Source organism: Ptychodera flava, chromosome 13 (genome assembly GCF_041260155.1).
Source record: "Ptychodera flava strain L36383 chromosome 13, AS_Pfla_20210202, whole genome shotgun sequence".
Lineage (NCBI taxonomy): Eukaryota > Metazoa > Hemichordata > Enteropneusta > Ptychoderidae > Ptychodera > Ptychodera flava.
The window spans coordinates 35497526-35518009 of record NC_091940.1 but is presented as its reverse complement, the minus strand read 5'-3'; the positions used below and the strand labels follow the sequence as shown (position 1 = coordinate 35518009).

Sequence of the window (20484 nt, the reverse complement as noted above, 5' to 3'; positions counted from 1 at the left end):
TGGGTGATGTGTATATGTTGACCTGCAGTACGATATTTTACGATAGATCGCCTTTGGAAGTATGTTGTGGCATAGCCCTGCGTACGATGACGTGTATTCCCGGCGTTATACGGCCTCCCACCACAGCTCTGCTGATACCATGGACAAAACCGGCAACATGCGGATCCAATTTGGACGGAGCACGAAAAACTACTTTCTAACTGTTTTTCCGCCGAAATCAACTCGATTCCGATCTACATGTATGCAGCCTACCCAAACCACTCAACCGCTCACAGATTGCGAAAAAAATGCTCTCGTGACGTCCAAAACCGTTGTTTGCTCGCGATGCACGGTTAGTCAATGGCTCATGCAGTGGACGGGCATTGGATACGTTTATGCCACGATTACATGTATACAGGTGCCCATGTATTTCCTGTCGGGTCGGGGCGATGAAACTAAATCGTGATTGATTCATCTCTGTCGGATTTGACCAAAAAGAGACACTTGACATAGATTATAGCATCAAATGTTGACCGTTCAGACTGAAACATGATAAAAGATCTGAAGATCGCCGTGATCGGTGATGTCGTTCTTCTCTATACGTTTTTCTGAGCTAGTTTTTTACTAAATTGTTCGAGTATTAGCTGACGTTTTTTTTGAAAACTTAATCAACTTTTCTTTCCCAACCAGGGCACAACATTACCTTTTTTACTTTCATGGTAACCTAGGATGAATTAAATCGCAGATTAATAGACTCTTATGTTCTTCCTCGATTGTCTGTGACTGATTTTGCTATCTCCATATCGATATTGCGTTCGCACTCGGGTGTCTTGAAACTTACGTCATTCACTGAAATAGTTTTCGGACAAACTCAAGAAATTCGACAACTACTAACGAATAGTCGGCAAAATTTACAGAGACAAGCAATAATAATTATGGTCATTTTACCGTCTTTTTTACCATTTTTACTGTCTTTAGATAAGCGGACTCGTTTGACGGAAGCAGTATATAACGATCTGAGTTCCCATATTTTTACCCTACCGTGTGAGTGTAGTATTCGAATGAGTGAGATCATAATCTTACGCTGTTCCGAGTGGTCTGGAGATTTTTTACAATATACAATAAATTGACCTTATCAAAATTATTGTTTTACATTGCTTGGATATTGATATTTTTTCCGTACGTTTTGACTGTTGATTTGAAGTCTTTTGATTCTCCATTGGCAGCAGCACATGTACGGTTACAACCGTCATGTGATGACCAGAGTGTGATTGTAAAGTTGTCGGGAAGTTGTTCAGAAGAAAAATCATTTTGTATTTAGAGGCTTCAGTTCGGGAATTTTCAAGATAAACAAATCATTATACATTTCCTACGTCTTTGAAACGGGGATTACGGTAATGTGATGAATGTGATGAAAATTTTGTGAACGTCTTTGCAATGTGTTCCCACGATGAGTGTCAACTGATTCTTTGTTAGTAAAAATCGTCAGAAATGGTCCAGTGACCGTGATAAATAAACACAGATGCAAAACCATTGCGAGGAAGATAGTAAGAAATTCACATTGCAATATTTGCTGTCGTATTTCTCAGCAGGAATAATCAATTTTTACACGTTGTGTATAAGATCAGCAAGCAGGTGTTCGGCGGTCAATTGCTTCTATCATAATGATCTTGATCGCAGCTATTTGGCGAGAAGACAGCGGGTACTTATAATCTCGCAAAATTATTGACATCATGTCTTTGTGTTGAAAATTTTCGATCGGAGGCAGCTTAAATCAACAGCCGTGATATATTCGGAATCGTGTTCTCACTGGACACCGAACTACCTGCTATCAACAGTAAGTTATGTACCATCGGCGGTAACACATTGGTCGTAATCTTGTCTAATTCTGCCCCGCCGTTTGTACCGTCCAGAAATTTCAAAGCTAGATTTTTTCACCCTGACATATAATACAGCGACCTTGCACACTAATGATCATTCAACTGTTTCTGTTGGGGTTTGTTGGTTTTTTAATTTGCTCCGTGGCCCCGGTAAGATTTTTTCAATACGATACAAGTTTGAATTTTTTCAAGGTAAATTTAGTATATTCCCAGTTTGTGGGGTAAAGTTTTCTGGAGTGAAAGTTTGAGTTGACGCTGATAGAGTAGACGTCGAGCCCGGCACAGTTGACTGGGACCCGGTCGGTTTGGGGTCGTTTAGTCCAGAAACCTGCAGCAGAGTTCTGTATGATCACCGTTCGGCATTTGGGTGATTTTTTGGTCAAAGTAATGCAGTAACAATGTACGCCAGATTTTTTGTGTTGTTTTTGTCACAACTGTCATGTGCGTATACGGACGGTTTTCGATTAAAAACGGTAGTAATATCCAGTGCTCGTAAATGCGTGCAAAATTTATTCAGTGACTGTTTACGCAGCACTCGTAAATACGACTAGGATTTACCACTACGTAACAACTGTAAACACCGCATCAATAGTCCATACGAAAATTTTGTGCTGAATCGAGGGAGATAACAATTGCGGTAGAAAAGGTCAGTCCATCATCCGTCAAAGTTGTTGATCGAAAAATCTTCACTGAGCGCCAACTACATGAGTGGCTGTTATAGTTGTACACGTAGTTCTGTGGGCTTTCCGCTCTCACTTGTTACGAGCTATGTTCAAAGTGCGTCAAGCTACGAATATTTTCATGTACTGAGTTACAGACATCGGTGAAGTACCGGGTACATTGATTTTGTTCAAAACCACTGCCTGTTTGTTCCTCGTGTTGTTTTTTGTGTCCCTAACGTCGACTGGCTCTATGTGCGTACAAACATAGCAGTCGGGATTAAGATTTCCTGGATAAATAGATTTATTCCGCCTCTGACGCAAAGATACACACTGTTTTACATGTGCCACTCCTAGGCCCTGGGATCGATTTCCATACTTTAAGACTTGCCAACCATCCTATATAAATCTCCTGAGGAGCCATAGAGAGCTTTTTTAGCCAAATCTGATGTGTACAGTGTCTGAGAGGACCTTTTTCCCTGATAAACTCAAAGTTGCAAAGGTCACCCCAATATTTAAAAAAGGTTCCGCTCATGAAGTTAGTATTAGACTACAGACCAATATCTATCTTACCAACTTATAGCAAAATCTTTGAGAGTGTTGTTAATAAGCAGATGTGTAAGTTTTTAGACAAATTTAACATTCTCGTTGAAACACAATATGGGTTCCGTAAAGGTCACAGTACTAAACTTGCTTCAGCAGATCTTACCACTCAGAAATGGACAATGGCTCTGTAACCTCGGGTGTCTTTATTGATTTAAGAAAGGCATTCGACACCATAAATCACGACATTCTACTATGTAAGTTAAATCATTACGGTATTCGTGGGCCCGCATATAGCTGGTTTAAGTCTTATTTGGAAAACCGTCGACAATTTGTTGACATAAACAGCTGTTCGTCAGATATACAGAGAATCACCTATGGAGTGCCGCAGGGATCAATACTTGGTCCTCTGCTATTTCTTATTTACATTAATGATATTCAAAACTCAACTGATATTTTTAAATTCAGGCTTTATGCTGACGATACAAACCTGTTTAGGTCAACGAGAACCAACAATGTCGATCTTAACAGTTTAAACACAGACTTGGACAAGGTGTCAGGATGGTGTAAAGCAAACAAGCTTACAATCAACACTGAAAAAACTAACTATGTGATCTTTAAAACACCGCAAAAGAACATCTTTCTGAATGGGAATCTGTCTTTTGATGGTTTTCCCTTAGAGAATGTGTCTTCTGTGTTGTATCTTGGGGTTACAATTGACGAATCTTTATCTTGGAAATCTCACGTTAAAAATGTGGTCAATAAGATTAGCCAAAAAGTAGGTATTTTATCTTATCTGCGTCATTTTCTACCCAAATCAACCATTCTGATGTTGTATAATTCCCTAATTCTGCCGCATATAATTACTGCATTGAAATATGGGGCAACACACATATAACCTACAACAACCAAATTTTCAAACTTCAAAAGAAACCTGTTCGTTTGATTTCTTTCTCTGACCCTCACTCACATTCTGCACCATTATTTGAAACAGCTAGGTATCCTCGATATTCGTAAACTTTGTAAATATCACACATGTACCTTTATCTTCGATTTGAGAAATAACCACTACGCTCACACAATACATCATTATGCGTCCTTTTTGTCACATTCCTACCCTACTAGATCGGTTTTACGTAATGATTTTTTATTTCCGAAAGTTAATTTAAGTAGTACTCAAAATATTTTTTTCTGTGCATTATTAAACCATTGGAATGACATTCCTACTTCAATTAAATCGATTAAATCAAGAATTTAAGCTTAAACTTCAACAAACACTGGATGACGGTGCTTCACGGGAGGATAAGCTTAGGTACAATAAATAAATTTTCACAAGAGGTAGTTTATTTTTTTGAGTAAAGATACACAAACTTTTCAAGGCGTATACAAACTTGTGGATGGAAATAGAATGTCTGGTGAATGTTGTATTTTGGACATTCTGCGTGACGCAGTGAAATTCGTCCTCAATGTACCTAATGATGATGGCGATACTTATTTTTCATTTTCGCGTTCATTTTGCCCTAACTATGAACCCTATAAGCTTAAATACTAGTTTGACGATTGGTAAATATTTGCATTCTTTGGCTTCAGGAACTCTAGTGAATAAAACACAACATCGTTCAAAACATTTGAAACTGTGTGTTCATTCTCGCTTCACGTTCACTGTGCTTCGAAGTGACATGACACCTGATCAGGTCACGTGACGCACTACACTGGCTCCCATCAGTACATGCAGTACACAAATGAGCATGGTGTGTATATGGCGTCTGCCATGAGTGTCTCCTTTATCGTATTCGCTCAAACATACAGTATTATTCAGCAAATTTGGACGTTCAGAATTTTTTAGGATCCCATTTTATGATAACTCGTGGAGCATGATAAAGATATAGATGTTGTAGACGACAAGCAGTGACCCAGCTCTATTCGTATGTGACGAGACAGCTGGTGGTAGGCACGAATCTTCTAAAGTGGATCCTGAGCTTGGGCCTGCATGGCCGGGAGTACATAAACCGACTGATGAAATATCTGTGTTGAAGAGCGGGAATCAGGAGAACTTTAAAGTTGTGTTTCATCAAACTCTGCAATGTCGTTTGAATCCAATTTGCCGGTTTCTACCCAACAGTCACAAAACAACGATCACAAACAGGAAAAGACCTTGCGTACCCACAAAGTGATTCTGTTGGGCGATGCTGGAGTTGGAAAGACAAGTCTCTTCCGACGGTACATGGGTCTCAGCTTCCCGAGGACAACGGAAACTACCCTTACGACGCGTCCTAGCTTTCCTCGACACTTTCAAGATTGCAATGGGCAACCGATAGAGGTAAGGATCAGTGATATTTTGCCTTATGTACAGAGCTCGCAAACATGATCCCATTCTGGTAAGTACGGCGGAATGTGTACACCTCAGACCCCGGAGGGACTACAGGGTCGTCTGCGGTCTAGATGACATCCCATGTTCACGGTTCAGGGCGAAATTGCACGGCATTAGGGTTCAGCGTTCCGGATGTTTTATGTGTATGTCTGCTTAACGGAAAGCAATCCATCACACAGTGTTTCTTACTTCCTACCAAGGTGATGAAACGTGTGCTCCAATGGCAAATGCTTTTGCTGTACAAAACGTTGCATCCAGTGCCCTGAATGGAATGCCATGTTTGGAGACTGGGGTCCTCTTTTACATGTAAAATCGCACAAGATACTGACAGAGGAAAATCTGCAGCAGGCGAACACTTAATTTTTTTGATCTCGTATAAATTATGGATGGGGTAGTCACAGTTCTGTTTACAGAGAAAAACAAAACTGCTGATCCTGGGCAGCGTGCTCAGAAGGTTATAGCAGATTGGTCGATTGTCACTATTCATAGTAATCTAGACTTTATTCAAATATAACTGCAAGATTCAGCCACCCAATTGGATAACAGCTTCTGAGACGCTACACATCAACCCCCCAAAAACAAATGCCATGTGCGTGTATGACAGGATCTGTGTCTCTGATCTGCAGCCAGGTGTTATTTCATAGAACACACGACTCTTGACATGAGTGCCGCACTATGTATGACCTTACAGATGATAGGTTTGCCATTGATATTTGCACACAATCATAATACTCCTTAACCTGGTCATTTCTCAGAATCAACTTTGAAATGCCACTATATACATACATATATATATACATATATATACATATATATATATATATATATATATATATATATATATATATATATATATATCCTTTACTTCTATATCCTTTACTTCTATCTGAAGATTACAAGATGCATGAAACTTAAGTAACACATATTATTACTTTGTACTTAATTTGTGTTATTTATAACGCTCTGCTTTCCACATTGAGCACTGGGGCTTGATATTTATTATTATATGGGCCCTGCAGAGAATATGAGAATTTCCCCTTCCATTAATCTTGAAGAAAATAACCTGTACAGGTTTTTGCCATTTTTAGCTACTATAGACTATAGTCTATAGAAGCTATTGGGATGGGTATCCGTCCGGCGTCCGTCGTCAGTCTGTATGTATGTATGTATGTATGTATGTATGTATGTATGTATGTATGTATGTATGTATGTATGTCCGTTTGTGAGGCGTCCGTCCACTCAAATATCTTGAGAACTGCAGTACTTACTGATTTGATAATTGTTGTGTAGATGAAAAATATGATTTTGAGAAACCATTTTTTTTAATTTTTTGATATCTTTGAAAATAGGCAAATTAATGCCAAAAAAGGTGTTTTTTGGTAAAAAATCTTCTTCTTCATAACCGCTGGTCAGACAGCTTTGTTATTTGGTATTTGGTATACAGGTCCCTAGGGATAACCCAATTTAGATTTGTTCACATTGTGATGAAATATGCAAATGTGTATTTTTAAGGAATTTTTTGTCATTTTTGGTCAAAATTTGACTTACATTGTATGTAATTCTTGTACTGTATAAACCCTATCAATTCACCCAGAAAAAAATAATTAATATGATTTTAAATAATTGAATTAATTAGGAATCATCAAAGCCAAAATAATTTTAGTGTAGAATTATCAGAAAGTTCAACTTTTTTTGACAGTTCATAGTGAATTGAGGATTAAAACATGTTAAGGCAACTTTCCTGAATCCCAACTTTGATATATTCTGAACCACCATTTATGTTATCTAAAAGAAATTGCCCATAATAATTTGTCATGATAGGGTGGTCAAATAAATAGAGATAGAGAAAGTTCTAATTTCCATTTATGGTTGACTTGGTAAGGATAAAATAAGATTACTTTTTGAGGAAAAAATAGAGTGGTCAATTAAAAGAGTGGTCAAAGTGATAGGGTTTTTATGGTAAAGCTGGGCTGTAAGATTCCTCGTGCTATTTTTAGCAATTATGCAATCTGTGTAAACAGTGCAATGAAAGTGTAACATGATTCCTTATAATGCTTTTGATGACCTTGAACTTCTTAAGTTTCAAACATTTGTCTCTTCAGTGTGCTTTCTCTGAGTATGTACAGTCTCAACTTATTCAACAGAACTTACTTACAATGTTAATTTGAAAGTTAAAATGTGCTTGGTTAATAGGATGAAAATACTGATAAAGGTAACCAGCTTAAGATTCTTTATAACCTGACAGATATGCTGTTTTTTTATGACGTAAATCTTGATTTAAGCAAGTCTTGTTTACTTCAATTAGAATGTAACTCTCGTTTATTAGCTACTATAGACTAATATAGTCTATAGAAGCTATTGGGATGGGTATCCGTCCGGCGTGCACCGTCAGTCTGTATGTATGTATGTATGTATCTCTGTATGCAAATTAGCGCCAAAAAAGGCGTTTTTGGTAAAAAATCTTCTTCATAACCACTGTTCAGACAGCTTTGTTATTTGGTATACAGGTCCCAAGGGATAACCCAACTTAGATTTGTTAAAATATGCAAATCTGAATTTTTACGGATTTTTTTTTTCCATTTTTGGTCGGGCCATCCTGAAATAAGCTATCAAAGATATCCACCTTCTTCATCAATACATGTGTCACAAAAGGTTATTCTCTACATAACACAGCAGAGCTCTGTCAACTGTTGAGTTGCTTGCTTTTTCAAAACCACTGGTCAGACAGCTTTAATATTTGGTTTACAGGTCCCTAGGATGACCTAAGTGAGACAATTTCATACTGTCAGGAAATACTTAATTTTGTATCCATGTCTATAGTAGCTTCAGGGACTTTGGCCCTATGTTTATTTTTTGTTGTTAAATATTTAGAATGGTTGTTTGTCCTTAAGATAATAGAGATGTATATTGAACAATCCCACATCCTTCCCAAATGCTGGCAATGAAAGCTAATGCCTGTAGAATTTATCAGATCATAGTAGAGGTATTTCCTGTCATGTAATAGCGTAAATTTGCAACCTATTATGCCAGCAAAACATCATTTGAAACCCTATACCAATGCAAAACTGTCTGTCTGAGCCCTCTCTGTCCTGTCTACATCTATAATTTTCATAGTATAAACTGCAAGATTAAATGTTTTGACAAACAGAAGTGCTCATGAAAATATCGTCAAGGCTAATAGTTGAACAAAGTAGATCACTAGATGTTAGACCTGAGATGTCATCTTTGATTGCTCATTGAGGAAATGCAGGCTTCTATGGATATACGAATCATATCGCGTCTACGTGACTGGTTAGTCAGAGTTGTATATGATCTAGTATTTCATGTTTGCTTACATTACAAGACCAGTGTCACTTTACCCAGTTGAAGTGTCAGAGAAAAAATTCCCAGCATAATACACTGAGGTAGATGCAGTACTCTTTGTATTTGTTTAAATCAAGGGCAATGTCCTAGGTTATTGTAAATGTTGTGTAAAAATTGTTTAGCCATTATTGGAGTAGTCTGTGATTAGAGCTGGTCTCCAGCATCATAGTAAATGAGAAAAACACAGCTTCAACATTTTAAGAAACTGAAAGTCTGTTTAATACTGTGTTACTGATTTTACTGAATGTGTAGACATGTAGGTGTTTTAATCCAACATGTATGGCAGTCTGGAGGTGATCAAGTGCATACATAACAACACAAATTTCTTGCAGTAGTTGCAATCTTTCTATGAGCAAATTATTGTTAACACAAATATAAATACTCTCTATAGCCCGTAATCCTAAATCACAAGTTAAATTTGTCAGTGCTTGGTCTTATTTTGTGCTTGTAAGCTGTGTGAATTTAGATTTTGAAATTGTTTGGCACAGTGCACACATACAGAACACAACATACACCACCCATTAGATTTATGCAAATAAAATGATCTTGTGTTCAGGGTTGATGTCCTTGTCACTTCCTATGGGCCATGAAAGTGAATGTTGTTTTATCATGTTTTCGATTTCTCTGTGCATATTATTCATTATATTCAGGATATTATAATATATATTCAGGGCTTTGCTGTCTATATTTAGCATGGCATTGAATGCCAGAAAACCCCTGGACAAAACATACACATGATGCGAAACACAGGTGTCTGCTCTGTCACCTACGTGTATGAAACATAGATTGAAGAATGATCACTTGTGATAAATAAACAGATTTTATAAATTTCTCCCAAGGGAAATTAAGAGGTTGACAAGAAAATGGAGAAATGTATCAGAGCTACAACATGCAGAATGTCATGAAAATTGCACTCTTCTCTGTTCATGACGATAGAAAATTACAACAGTGCACTAGTTCACAGATTTAATTTTCAATTTTCAATTTCTTGATGAAATTACTTATCAAGAATGTTCTTGAATCGCAAAAATAGGTTTGGCTGCAATCAGGGACTTTCTGTATATACATACAAATAATATTTTTTAGCTCCGCTGTCAGCGACGCGGAGCTTATCAAATAGGTTGATTTTCCGTCGTCGTCCGTCGTCGTCCGTCGTCCGTCGTCGTCGTCGTCGTCGTCGTCCGTCAACAATTGCCTTCTCCTCTGAAACCGCAAGTCCAATTGCTTTGAAATTTTATATGCAGTTCACTTTGGGTGACCTCACTTAAGTTTGTTCAAATCGTGGTGAAATTTGCATATTTGTATTTTTGGGGCATTTTTTGGTGTTTTTGGTAAAAAAATCTTCTTCTCTTAAACCGCTTGTCCGATTGCTTTGAAATTTAAAATGCAGTTTACTTAGGGTGACTTCAGTCAGATTTGTTCAAATCGTGGTGAAATTTGCATATTTGTATTTTTAAGGCAATTTTTGTCATTTTTGGTAAAAAAATCTTTAAAAATCTTCTTCTTCAAAACTACCAGTCAGATAGCTTTGAAATTTGGTACATATGTCCCTAGGGATGATCTATTTCAGATTTGTTCAAATTGTGAAGAAATATGCAAATTTGCATTTTTAAGGCAATTTTTGCCATTTTTGGTCAAAAAATGTATTCTCAAAAAGTACTGGTCTGATAGTTTTGACATTTGGTATACAGGTTTCTATAGATGCACTAAGTAATATATATTGAATTTCTGATGAAATCTGTAATTTTGTATTTTTGGGGCAAATTTTGCCATTTTTGGTCAAAAATGTGTATTTCCAAAACTACTCATCTGATAGCTTTGAAATTTAGTATAGAGGTTCCTACACATGAACTAATGATATGCATTGAAATTATGATGAAATCTGCAATTTTGTATTTTTGGGGCAATTTTGCCATTTTTGGTCAAAAAATGTGTATTTCCAAAAGTACTCATCTGATAGCTTTGAAATTTAGTATACAGGTTCCTACAGATCACCTTAATGATATTTGTAGAAATTATGATGAAATCTGCAATTTTGTAATTTTGGGGCAATTTTTGCCATTTTGGTCAAAAAATGTGTATTTCCAAAACTACTCATCTGATAGCTTTGAAATTTAGTATAGAGGTTCCTACACATGAACTAAATGATATGCATTGAAATTATGATGAAATCTGCAATTTTGTATTTTTGGGGCAATTTTGCCATTTTTGGTCAAAAAATGTGTATTTCCAAAAGTACTCATCTGATAGCTTTGAAATTTAGTATACAGGTTCCTACAGATCACCTTAATGATATTTGTAGAAATTATGATGAAATCTGCAATTTTGTAATTTTGGGGCAATTTTTGCCATTTTTGGTCAAAAAACGTGTTTCTCAAAAAGTACTGGTCTGATAGCTTTGAAATTTGGTATACACATGTACAGATGAGCTAAGTAATATATATTTAATTTCTCTTGAAATCTGTTGTTTTGTATTTTTGGGGCAATTTTTGCAATTTTAGGTCAAAAAATGTGTATTTCAAAAACTGCTCATCTGATAGCTTTGAAATTTGGTATACAGGTTTCCATAGATGAACTAAATGATATTTATTGAAATAATGATGAAATCTGCAATTTGAATTTTGGGGCAATTTTTCCCATTTTTGGTCAAAATATGTGTTTCTCAAAAAGTACTGGTCTAACAGCTTTGAAATTTGGTATACAGGTTTCTATAGATGAACTAAATTTGATCTTTTGAAATTATGATGAAATCTGCAATTTTTATTTTGGGGGGCAATTGTTGCCATTTTTGGTCAGAAAATTTTATTCTCAAAACACTACTCATCAGATAGCTTTGGTTGACATGTTCCTAGGGATGATCCGATGTGATATATTCAAAGTATGATGAAATCTTCAATTGTGTATTTTTGCAGCTTATTTTAGCCACTTTTTTCTGGCCACTGCATTGAGCTATCAAAGATTTCCTCCTTCTTCATCAACATGTGTCAAAAATAGTTATTCTCTACATAAACACAGCGGAGCTATATCGGCCGCTAGGTCGCTTGTTCTATAAATGATATATTTACCAGACTGAGTATGATGGTTGTAATATTAATTTACATCAAATGTTTTCATCTGTGTGGATATGTACATGAGTAAATGTTTATGTTGTTGTGGAATCACTACATGTACACATATGCTATGTGTTTTTACAAAGGTTGACTTTTAATTTCAGTTGGCTTGGTATTTTGAAGTTGGCACAAAAAATGTGAAACAGAGAAGCATCTATCCAGAATTATGTCATGGTTCTGTCATTGATATGAAATATGCAAATTTGTGAAAAAAATTTTCATAGGATTTTTAGAATTCAAACTTGCAAAGATAATGACATTGATACATCTTTCATCACCTATGTTATGATGGATCGCCATTTTAATCACATGCCAAGGGCTTTATCACAAACCACAGCTGTAAATACAGACACAGAACACACAAAATTTGTCATAACACATTGCCAGTCACAGCCAATGATTGTTGAAAACAGAATTGGTCAATAGCAACAGACTGTCAAAGTGATCATAGATCTCATAGGCTTACTCACATACTCATGTGAAATGTGAATGTTGTATGTATATAGTGGCAAGTATGTATGTTTGTTTTTCTGAGCTTTTCACATTATGAAATACCTCTGGCTACTAAAAATACATCTCTGAAATACCAACAAAGGCACCAAAACACATAAATATCACAAATACAACTTGCAATGTGCATTTGTGGTCGTTGTGGTAAAGTGTGGTTTAACTAAGGTTGTAAACCTATTGTAAATTTATGCATGTAGAATCATCTTACCAATATCTTATTTTTATTCTGTGACAAAATTGACATCATTGAATACTGACCTTTGACCTTATAACATACATTACAATTGTCATTTACAATGTTGATGATATGTGTATTGAATTCAGCCAACACTGGTTATTGGCTGGATAATCAAACACTCAGCAATTTGATCATCTAAATTTAGTTGAAAATTCAACTATGTCATGACGACATGATTTTTCAGTCTCAAGTATGCCATAAATTTTGTAATGATTACGACCTATCTCATTTACTGAGGAAGCCATATCTGTTGATGATTATTATGTAGGTCACAATGGAAAAATCAATGCTGCGAGTCCATTTATTTGAATGAGTTCTTTGTCCCACTGCATAAAATATTTGTCAAATCTAACATTGAGGACACATTTTGTTGACCATCAAGAAGTGAACATCATCTGTTATCTAACAAAGAGTTGATCGTTAATGGTTTTAACTCTATATTACACAAAATCAATACTGGGATAAAAATAAATATATTGTATGTCAAAGTTTAGTCAATATGTAGTCTAGTGTTCAGTTGTGTTGTTAATCGGTTTATATGCAACATCTCCTCAGCTGAGAGAAATATTTTTGTAAAGGAAATTGTGATAAATACCTCCTACATGTATGTCTCTTGAACAGATCAGTTAACTTTTAGATGGAGTTTTTTGTTAATAAGTGCAACAAGAAATTATTATTTTTATTCTATGTTAACATGATAGTGGGTGTTCCAAAATCAAGCAAGCTGAAAATATGCTGCTTTTTACTTTTTGCTTAATTAGAACAATAATAGTTGAAATAGTGCTGTTTAATTTTGAATAAGTTGCATTGTAATATCTGTGATTACGGTACTACCGGAACAGATGACAATAGTATCAACAATAGATACATATACAGTACTATGACGTCATATTTTAACACTATGCCTATTACAACCAGACCATGGTCCAATCCACTTTTGAACTGGATAGGTAGAGTTGTGTCATATTGTGTGTGAGGGGCAGGATGTAACTCAATTTGATGCACTGTTGTCTTGAAGAAGTTTGTTGTAGCTCAAGGAAATTTAATATATAACATGCATTAGTAAAGGGATGGCTCAAGGAAATTGAAAGAAACTTCTAAATCAATTGAGAAAGGGGACATGGGAGGAAAAGGGATCCGATTGAATCCAAAGTCTCCCTCCAGTGCCTTGAACAAGATATCATTAATTTAACAAATTTGTAACTATGATAGAAAAGGAGTGATATAATCAATGCACCAACAGTTATACTGAAGGTCTACCATCATGTAATTCAAGATTTCAAAAAATGTGAAGCAATTGCTGTAAAATGATATTAACCATAATTTTGAGAAAGTTTGCTGCTCATGAGAAAATTTGGGAATTCAATGATGGTTTTCTTTCTTGAACATTTTATCATAAAAAGATACATATATACCATATTGAGCATGTACAAATATTGTTTATCTTTGAATTTCAGGTTGATATTTGGGACACAGCAGGTGCAGAGAGAATGAGATCGCTGACAGAGAATTACTTCAGACAAACGTCGGCGGCGCTCATGGTGTATGATGTCACGAGCTATGAGAGTTTTGACACGATCGTCTCGTACTGGGCGGAGAGCATCATCAGCCGTGAACCGGCTGCCAAGCTTTTCCTGATAGGCAACAAAATAGACTTGATCAAAGGCAGAGACTACGAAGACACTGAAACACTCGTGCAGGCTGAAAAATTCATGGAAACGCAGAACATAAAGATCATAAAGCATTTCAAAGTGTCGGCGAAGACGGACGAGGGCGTGGAAGTGATGTATCACCAAATAGCGCAGTGTCTTGATGACAGAGATGACCTGAAGAAGACAAGGAGTACAATAAAGATATCAGAATCATTCGACGAAAATCAGCCAAAAGCTTTCGATATTATAAATTGGCTCAAAACAAAATGTCAGCTATGATATGATTATGATGTACATCATCTTTGTCAACTTTCATGACCCCAGATGACCTTAGATTCTGATATCTTTTTGTGGCATTTAGTCATTCAAGGGTCAGTTTTAGGGGCTTTCCTAGCTTAGAAAATGCATAGTTTGATTGTAGCATCATAGAGGAGAAGTTGAAATTGTGCACGGGGTGAATAACTAAGCGGAAAGATGTAGAGTTTGAAATTACATGGACAGGCCATCACCAACACAAGTACCGGGATGGAAGGTCATCTAGGGGTCATGAATGCAGCCACCATGATTGGCCAATGTTGTATCTATTACTATTAGTGATATTAGTGCCTTCATATTGTTGCATAGCAACTAGAATCGCTGTAAACTTTCCACAACTCACCAATGCATTTGATGTTCGTTTCATTGTTTCAAATGGTGGTGCAATGCAAATTTCACAAATTTTTAAATTTCGAAACGTGACAGCATGCTTAAACTATTCAACAAATCCTAGGTGCCATATTCTACACTGAGATCAAGAGAAAGAGTGATAAATACTTTTTTCTTTGGTGTAAATTATGAGAAGGTATCCTGGCCGTAAGTTGGCCTTCACCCCTTAAGTTATACTTTGCAAACAAGTGCTTCTGAATCACAAAAATAATTTAAGTGTTGTGTAAGTGAAAGTTTTCATCCGAGAGTTTTTGAATGCTAGTGTTTGCTAAGTAGATATCTACCGGTATATATGTCCCTGTCTTGTTTTCACTTCTGATCATCAGGTTATTTTGCTTCAACTGTTTGTCAGTATGTTGGAATGTGGAGTAAATTTACTCACATTTTGTTGTGAAAATAAGTCCTGTCTTTATGGCTTGCTCCTCCAATCAGTAAAACGTGATGTGAGTTTAGTATTTTCTGCCTTTCAAAGTGAATCAGTGGAAAAAACCTTGTAGCCGTGGCATTGCTGGGAATTTCTTACAAAACCATGGCATCTGAAGTCTTATTTTGACAGGAAAGCTATTGCATAAAGCTCCTTTAGCTGTATCTTTTGATGTGTTTCCAGTAATTTTGTTTTGTTAATGGAGAACTGTTTTGCGTTTAACTGTAAAAATCATGTGAGAATGCCAAGTTTTCAACTTGTCAACTATAACTGTCTGTGTGTCTTGTCTGATGTCAATATTGACAAGCAAACCTTTGCCTAACTAGATTTCACTTGTCAACAATAACACTGCAAATAATACTTGATGCACTGCTTTTGTTATGTTTATGCTGTGTATTTCGACATACCTTCACTAGGAGTCATAAAAATGCAAAACTTCTTTTACAAAACACAGTGTATGAAATACCCTCTGTGGACCAGACCAGTTCCATAATTCTGGAAGATTTTAACATCTGTGAAGTACTAGACCTCACATACCTAAGATTAACTTTGGCAACAAAGTAGCAATGTTATCCAGTGACCTTATGTGACCTCATCATGGTCTCTTTGGTGATATCAGTAAAACCTGAATGAGGAAACTCATGTTAATTGAACTGTGTCATTTCCTATAGAGAACAGCTGTGTCGTCAGTGTTTCCAGATGGCTTCCCTCTCTGAGCAGATCGCATTCTGAATTTCTCAACAATATTTGTCTTTTCAAGTCCTAGTACAAGTTTAAAACACTTTTCTAATAAGGCAGATCGTATTCAAGGCATTGTTTGACTATAAATGAGTCCAAGAGCGTGTCCTTCAAACTTTGTCCCAGTGGAGAGACTTTCAGTAGATGCTAGATTACTGTCCTAGATCCTTCCAGGATATCGGCTCAAGGTTTTTCTGAAACCAGGACATCATTGTCTCCAACTTACTCTTGTTGTGGTTTTTGCACCCAGTGGGTTATGATTGCAGTACTGTTGTGTTTTGAAATGTAAATTTTGCTTAATTGAAATTTCTTGTCATTTCCCATTCTTTTGTATAGTTGTGTGTACATGCTGAACCACATAGTGTCACATCGAGGCCTTACTGCTTGATCTGTGAGGATACCTACCTAGGGTTAATCACGGTTCTAGGGTAGAGTAACTGTGGGTTAATGGAATGTCATCCCCCCTGTTGTTACAAAACCCTGGTGATTGAGGAAGTGAGGTCAAGGGTCAATTCAAATTGGTAATGCGATATGCTTGAGTTGCCTCTTTGTGTGTCATTTGTGTAGCATGCATGTTCTTATTTAAGTCTGTTCTGGTCAGCTCCACAATTGTGTGACAAGTGTTGTCTTGGCAGAGACAGTGGTAATGAACTTCTACAGCCGCATGGTAAACAGTTACAGTGTTGTGTTTGAAATTGAATGACTCAGATGTTTTGTAATTGCATCATGACTTTTCAACTTTTGTTACTGAAACGAAAGTTAGTGATCTCACAGTCACATCATGTGAAACTGTGATGATAAATATATCAATGCGCTTCAAGTTACAAATGTCTAATGCTTTCAATGGGTGAGCTGATAGTGGACAGTGGTACCTTTGAATAGATTGCAGTGATGCTGTCACCCAGACAACTGAAAATCATCATTGTCCAAACCCCTCTAGCAGTGAGATTTGCACAGTTTGGATGAGTTCTGTCTGATAATACACCCTTTGTGATGTTACCCCACTCAACTTATTCATCACTTTTGCAAGTAGAATACCAAAATGGTCCTTGTATTTTTTCAGGACCTGGGGACCAGATTATTTTCCATGTTGTTCCATTTCCATTCATTCACTCTATTCATGAAGATTAGTACCAAAGAAATTTCTTTTCTTTCCCAGTACCAAATTAAATTCTACATTTGCCTTGTTCCACGCAATGAAGAGAAAATCTGTGACTTCAAGAAACATTTTGACATACCTTCATCCGTCAAGTTTAATGGAAGTTCTCAAAACAAGAGCAATCCATGTGATTCCGTGCAGGTATTACTGTTTAACTCACTGATGAAGACGGCAGTGCCGATTTTCAGCTGCTGAAAAATTGACACAAACTACCACTTGCACCCCTTCTTTCTTGTTGATCCATCACCATTTTCAATTTTTCACAAGTTCATGGTTTCGAGTTCTATGTACTGTTAGTTATCAATATTACTCTCGCATGTAAGAGCAAAAAATGTTTGGCAGAAGAACATTGACAGTAAACTTCTTACTTGGAGGAAGTCCAGTGGAAAGAGAAAGAGCTGATAGTTTGACTTAGCGGGACATACCCACAGGACGGGTATTCCATACCTACAGGATTGATATTCCATACCTATAGGATGGATATTCCATACCTACAGGATGGATGTTCCATACCTACAGGATGGGTATTCCATACCTACAGGATGGTATTCCATACCTACAGGATGGGTGTTCCATACCTACAGGATGGGTGTTCCATACCTACAGGATGGGTGTTCCATACCTACAGGATGGGTGTTCCATACCTACAGGATGGGTGTTCCATACCTACAGGATGGGTATTCCATACCTACAGGATGGATGTTCCATACCTACAGGATGGATATTCCATACCTACAGGATGGTATTCCATACCTACAGGATGGGTGTTCCATACCTACAGGATGGGTGTTCCATACCTACAGGATGGGTTTTCCATACCTACAGGATGGGTGTTCCATACCTACAGGATGGGTATTCCATATTTCTGATCAGGAATTTTATCATCTTTATCAGAGAAATTTTCACCAACACTTTTACGATAGAATGATGAAATCAGGGTACATGTAAATCAGAGATCAAACATTTAGTTGTCATTGAGATATAATGATTGGCAGTTGTAACCATGACGATATACACCAATTAATTATTTCTCACATAAATATCACATTTGTAGATCTAGCAAACTTGTATTTACATCATAGAAATATTGTGTTCAATGTGACGATCTTCGTAGATGATTCAATACATTTAGTCATAAAATTGATGTTTTCAAAATTTTGTCACTTGATGTGTCATCCAAGCTTAGATCAGCATTATCAAAAAGAGAGATAACGACAAATGTTGAAGTGTCGGTATAAGTGTATTTGAATTTTGTCATTTATAATTTAGTTACATTATGGGCTGGGGAAGGACCTTTGTCTTCATGTTGAGGACTCTCAATGTTTTGAAAGAAACTGCAGTGATATTCATGTTTACACATTACATCAGCAATGTACTTTTTAGCATGATGTTTAATTTCACTAAGTCTGAAATCAAAAGACTTTTGCAAAGTGTGCCATTGTTATGAAAGTACTGATTGGTTGATGTGCACAATGGTCGATACAACTGTGAATTTGTTAAACTGCCGCGATACAAAGCTATATGCCATAGTGTACCTGAAACCAAATTCTCAATTTCAGAAGCATTGTGGGTAATGCCAATTCAGTACTTCTCACAGTTTTTGTCGGATATGCATGTCCAGTGTGCTGTTTTGTTGAAGTATTCAATTCTTGAGTTTTATCAAGATAATTTGTCTGTTGATGGCCAAAAATAGGAACTTTCATAATCTTTGAATATTAATGAATTAGCAGATCTCTTTTCATCTGTTTTTCAGCAGCTCATGTAGACAAATGTAGAAAGTGATGCAACGCTAACAGCAAGTCAACAGTAAACAGAGTTACTGAAATCTTTAAAGATTTGTCCAAAATCTCTGATGAACCAGACACGGCAAAATCTGAATTTCCAGTTATGTCTCATATTATTGTGCAGTATCCTGTTGTTAAACTGGGCAAACTTGACTTGTCGTTTGGTTTGGTCAATATTTACAATGTAAAAAAAAAAAGATGTATTTTTCTGAGGTAAAGTGGTTGTATATTTTAATTCAAGTTGTCATTTTATCATAAAATGTGGAAGCATTATAAAGCTGTCTTTCTTGCAAGCTTTTGTGGATCACATTGCTTCACCTGGATTATTTTGAATATGTAAATTTTGTCAGGTTGATTTTACATCAATGTAATTTTGCAGATTTCAGAGAACTTTTATCATCTGAGCAAGTGTGGCAGTAAAAGTTTTGCACAGTTGCTCATCATTTAGGCTAGAAAATGCTCTGAGTATCAGAGAATGCCACCTGTGTGGAGCAATGATCCACCTGAAGAAACCCGGGCCATCTCTTCCTTATGGTGGATATATGCTTGGCTTAGGGAGGCTTTCATCAAATGGGAATATGGAGATACTCCCTAGCAATGTGTATCTGAAATATATTGTAGTATATGGTCCCAATATTCTTCAGTCATGCCATTTGAAAATGTATTCTGCTGTGAGACTACACATGTATTAGATCAAAAGATATTCTTTCAACACAATCTCTATTACATTGTAAACTTTGACCTTTGACCTGCTGGGCCATTTCACTGCATTGAGGCTTTCCCCATCCTATTATGCTTTGGGGTGTTTTTGTTTGTTTTTTTTTTTTTTGTGGGGGGGGGGGGGGGGGGGGAAGCCTGAAAGTTTCTATCCTTGGAGAAAAAGCAACATTACCACAAAGTGGATTCCTCACAGACAATAGCAAATAAGAAAACAGGAAATGATGACAAGAAATGCAGTGAAAACCAATATTGAGAAAGGCATTATTCTAAAAAATAGCCATCGGATACCGTAATATATAAAGCAAAGGAACAGAGGAATTTTTCCAGTGACAGTGAAATGGTGTATGTCAGCAAAGGTCAAATAAATATGCCAATTTTTGTTCTTTGAACGCTCTAAAAACGTTTTGGTTTCCAGTATATGCGGGGAAAAAATGCAAAACTTAGACATGAGATAAATTTATAAATTTTGAAAAATTCTTGGCTCAAGCTACTTGAGTTAACACTGCAGTTTTTGTAGATATTTTTGGCTTTAAAGGCAGAATCTGCAAAGTAAATGTATAGTTCCAGAATCCATAGACTTGTACATGCACATTGGGGCTTTGTATTCAATAAATAGATATTTAAATTGACACTTTAAAGCACTTGGTAT

General features: G+C 36.4%; 1 protein-coding gene across 1 annotated transcript; it reads left to right on the top strand.

Annotated features, from left to right (window-relative positions):
* The first annotated feature begins 4779 nt into the window (after positions 1 to 4779).
* On the top strand, positions 4780 to 19301 carry LOC139148286 (uncharacterized). The gene is made up of 2 exons (XM_070719645.1): positions 4780 to 5381; positions 14111 to 19301. Exons 1-2 carry the CDS (start codon positions 5145 to 5147, stop codon positions 14582 to 14584), a joined length of 711 nt encoding a protein of 236 aa, XP_070575746.1. The 5' UTR covers positions 4780 to 5144; the 3' UTR covers positions 14585 to 19301.
* Positions 19302 to 20484: the final 1183 nt, after the last annotated feature.

Coding starts and splice junctions, on each gene's coding strand:
- LOC139148286 (XM_070719645.1), top strand. CDS start 5,145: ATGTCGTTTGAATCCAATTTGCCGGTTTCTACCCAACAGTCACAAAAC. Junction 5,382..14,110: donor GCAATGGGCAACCGATAGAG/GTAAGGATCAGT, acceptor TTTGAATTTCAG/GTTGATATTTGGGACACAGC.